At 37.1% G+C, this 4,203-nt stretch overlaps 1 protein-coding gene across 2 annotated transcripts; it reads right to left on the bottom strand.

The window, feature by feature from the left end:
- Positions 1-1,510: 1,510 nt before the first annotated feature.
- HS3ST1 (heparan sulfate-glucosamine 3-sulfotransferase 1) lies at positions 1,511-3,800 on the bottom strand. Of its 2 annotated transcripts, none has more exons than XM_044062587.1 (2): positions 3,704-3,800; positions 1,511-3,089 (listed from the first exon to the last, which is right to left on the bottom strand). In XM_044062587.1, exon 2 carries the CDS (start codon positions 2,971-2,973, stop codon positions 2,011-2,013), a length of 963 nt encoding a protein of 320 aa, XP_043918522.1. In that variant the 5' UTR covers positions 2,974-3,089; positions 3,704-3,800; the 3' UTR covers positions 1,511-2,010. The 2 variants fall into 2 exon arrangements, with proteins under 2 accessions (XP_043918522.1, XP_043918523.1); XM_044062588.1 differs by lacking the exon at positions 3,704-3,800 and adding an exon at positions 3,550-3,663.
- Positions 3,801-4,203: the final 403 nt, after the last annotated feature.

Genomic DNA, 4,203 nt, shown 5'->3' with positions numbered 1-4,203 from the left:
CCATAATGTCAAAACAAATTGATCAACATTATGCACGTTGACACACCACTATGCATGTGCTAAGAATTAATCTTGGTGCATGAAAACCTTAAAAATAAAAAACACCCACAAAGAAAGCATCATTCCACACTCCCTGCTAATTATATATTCTAACTCCAAAATCGCCCCAAGGAAACTTATTATACACAGGGCAAGGTGTACTTTGTAGTCAAGTGATTTCATATGGTCAGAAAACTCAAAGAAGAGCCTTGCTGCTTGTAATACTTTCTACTGCCCGATTACTTCATGATCCATAAGACTGGTATTAAGTACAATATGCCTCTGCCCATGTTATTTATATGGAGTCTCAAAAGACAGAAATCAGCCTGATCAATCTTGCTTTGTTCAATATCAGAGTACCCAGAAACTACTCTTTTGTACCAGAAGAATGAATGTAACACCCTGTGACCCTTGTAATATGTATAAACGTAACTGCCTCACAGCAGAGTGCAGCCTCTGATCTATAATATACAGCACAAATCACTGGTACTGCATTTACACATAAACAGTTCAAGCGATACTGAATTCCAAGATGTATAATTTTCCTTCATTGCACAGGATTTTTTTCAGGACAAACGACTCAATTAATCTGACCTTAACTTGAGGTCATAGGCTATAGCAGGCTAATAAGTCATAAGAACTCCCACTGCTACTTCCTTGCCACACTAGAGAGAGAAAACAAGAGAAACCATGGAAGCCTGGGAGATATACTAATTAACATGGTTCTCCTTATTAAGTGGATAATGTTATAGCTGTATTGATATGCCTGCAATCTTTTCTGATGAGCAGTTTGAAGGATGTATAACTTGCTCTAAAAATATTCAAGTCTACAATTTAAGTTTTTGGGCGAATGATGCCAGGAATTATGATAAAATTTACAGGTTTGTTCACAAATCATTGCACCATCCTCTGTGCTGGTCTGGCAAATTATACTCAGCTTTGGTCTGAAATTCTTGTGTGACTAAAGAAGCGCTTCTAACCTGAGAAGCGGTAACATCTGAAAAAAGGGGTGCACAGGTTATACCTTCACATTTACTACAATGCAGTTAGAAAGCCAAATCCATTAAGCAAATCTGTTTAAAAATGTCAAGTCTTTCTATATCATACTACTTATTGTTCTGAAACTGTTTATAAGAGTAATTTGCATTGCCACGTGCTAAGAAAAGCAACCCATCACTACAGACTTTTTGAACAAAACTGAATGTTTAAGGTGTACCTGTCAACACTGCAGCATGCTGTCCAAGAAACATAACTTAGAGTTGTGCCAGCATTCTGATGGCCAGTGGTATTTTTTGCTTTATAAAGGAATTCAAACAATCAACCTTCACGGGTTATAAGAAATCATAAAATGCATACTTTAAGGCAGGTGCTCTGAAATATGAAAGCTTCAAAACACCATTTGAAATGTAACATGAATTATTCTTATCATAATGTAAGTATCCCTACCATCACACACAAACTCCAGTAAGAGTGAAAGGTTATCAATAATTTTATTAACAAAAGCATGGCTTTGCACTCCTTGACAATTCATGACAGGAGCAAATAATAAGTTTTCGAACTCTTAAGTATGAAACATTACTCACTGGGACACAAGGTTATGCTTGTGAAGACCAGATGTTTGACAGTCAGACTGCGGAACTGCACATCATGTGCCATATATATATAGTAAATTGATTCTCCTAAAAAAGGAGACATTAGTATTAAAAACATTTCATACTTTTCTAATATTTTAGTCAGTGTCTGTACAGACATAACCAATATATATTTTTTCCAACGTAAAATTGCTATAAACTTGTAATATAGAAAAATATACCTAGTTTACTTAAAACAAATATACTGCTGTACATATATATCAACTCTATAGGTTTACAAATAAATTATAGATTTTGTTCTTCACAGTCTGTAATACTGTATATGTATAGCTTGAACAGATTCTGGTTTGCAAACTCAGTCTGAGTCACAAGCACGTATTTAATGCCAGTCAAAAGGCCTGCCGACAAGCTCAAAGAATTTCTTGTTTGGCTCATGAAAGAACTGATACAGTTTATTAAGCACTCCAGGGTTTACATGTGGGTGAGTCCTTCCTTTTGATTCATGTAAGCACCGCTCACGAACACCATCCCATAAACAATAAAAGCCTTTTGTTTTATTAAAATAAAAGTTGGACGCCTGTATCTGCGGAGAAAGATTTAAAAACCTCTCCACTTTTTCTACTTCTGGAAAGGGATCTCGGATTAATTTATCCCCATCCACGATGTGTATATCCTCCAAATTAAAGTACTTCAACCAGTTCTGCATGTGAACATAGTACAGACTCCGGTTTACCGCTTTGTAATCAAGATTTATCTTCCCATCTATGTTAATTAAAAATGTCTCAATAGGAGGAAAAGATTTGCCCTTCTGTATATGATTGTGCAGCAACTGAGTGTAGTCAGACAGTACTCTTTCAGCAGGGTCTCTAAGGATAAGTAAAAGCTTTATTGTTTTGTTCATATGATAGATTCTCTCAGGCACTTTAGGAGAGGTAAAATATGCTGGTGTCTTTTCTACTGTGATTTTATCAGGCCGTGAAAATGGCATTTGATTAGCATACCACTGCAATCCTTTCTTATAATTTTCCTCCCAGTCAAAGAAATGCAGTTCACTCTCAGCTGCTGCAATGTCAGGATGAAGGCTAAGCATTTCAATCAGTGCTCTGGTTCCACCTTTTCGGACTCCTATAATAACAGTCTGAGGCAGACATTGAAAAGTTCTGTTATTAGTAACATTTCCTGGCCAACAACGTGAATCCAAATAATCCTTTCTCAAGTGTTCAAAGGGCTGTTGATAAATTTCTCCTGACTCTGCATTTGTAACAGGTTTTGGAAGTACATACGAAAGTTGAATAAGCAGGATGAATCCCAGCAGAAAAGTTGCCATAATGAAAGGGTTCATTTGGTTTTACAATGCCCGTTGCTGGTGCTCCGCACACATTCCTCATGGACTTGCCTCTGATGGGCTACTACAACCTTTGCAGTCAATATGTTGTAGATCTTCCGTCAATTACTTTACTGGAGATATTAAAAAAAAAAAAAAAAAACAGAAAAGGCATCAGGAAATATGGGATTAAAATATTTCTGATATGTTTTAGCTACAGTAATGATTAACATATGCATCATTCTAACCTGGACAATAACAAACAAACAAAACTAATTGATTATTGTTTTTGTACATGCTGTTAACGCAAGGCAAACCTGATACTGCAGTAAACACCATCTGGACAGGAATGCATGCTTTATGCACAGCCTTCAGAGTTTTCCCCAAATGAAGCATTGCTATACTGCTATTTTACAAGGTGAATGCCACACTACTCCAAAGACATGCATTTGGTGTGGGAGTGTGAAGACGGATACACTAAGCAAGCTGCTTAGCCAAATGACTTACACTCTTCGATCATTGGTTTGTAAAACTATGAAGAACGCTAGTCAGTACATCTGCAGTAGGTAAACCTGATAAACTAACTACACTTACTTTTAGAACAGTCTGAATCCATCTTTTCATTCTTTCCAGGAAGTATTGCAAACAAAGATCGATAAATTCACATGTACTGATAAATAACTGAATTTTTGAAATCCTTGCAAACTATATATCGTAGTTAACTGCAAAGTGCAGACATCGTACATACCATTGCTTGCTTCTGTGCTTGACGAGTATACGGTTGCCAGCAACGCCCTCCATAAAGCAATTCTTGCAGGTCCTTGCTTAATTTTTGGCCGCCTGCAGCTTTAAGTAACACTGTTCATAGTGGGCGGAGCGCGCGGGCTGGCTTTCTAAGCCATTACGCACCAGGTGGGACGTTCTGAATGATCGCAAGGTCACGCCCCTCAGTCGTTGTGAAGCATGTGAGAAATATTAAACAGGAAAAGTGATTTTCCTTACGTGTGCATCCTGTTTTAACCTGTGCAACCCACTAAAATGCAATTCGCAATCAGGTATAAATGCTGGATAGCTTTCTTTTCTATTGTCTATGCTGTCTTTGAGATTTGAAAGACAAACGGAACACAAAAGTTCCAGTTGAGGGTTACGTTATGAGTTAAATGACGATGGAGTGCATGAGTGGATTACGGTACTGTAAATTAGAGTTTTTAAAAGAAAAAAAAAACTGCAAATTTCGTTGCAGCAGTT

Source organism: Protopterus annectens, chromosome 2.part1 (genome assembly GCF_019279795.1).
Source record: "Protopterus annectens isolate FY-2018-M chromosome 2.part1, PAN1.0, whole genome shotgun sequence".
Classification (NCBI taxonomy): domain Eukaryota; kingdom Metazoa; phylum Chordata; order Ceratodontiformes; family Protopteridae; genus Protopterus; species Protopterus annectens.
The sequence above is the reverse complement of the archived record's forward strand: the minus strand, read 5'-3'. Positions and strand labels throughout refer to the sequence as shown.

Coding starts and splice junctions, on each gene's coding strand:
- HS3ST1 (XM_044062587.1), bottom strand. CDS start 2,973: ATGAACCCTTTCATTATGGCAACTTTTCTGCTGGGATTCATCCTGCTT.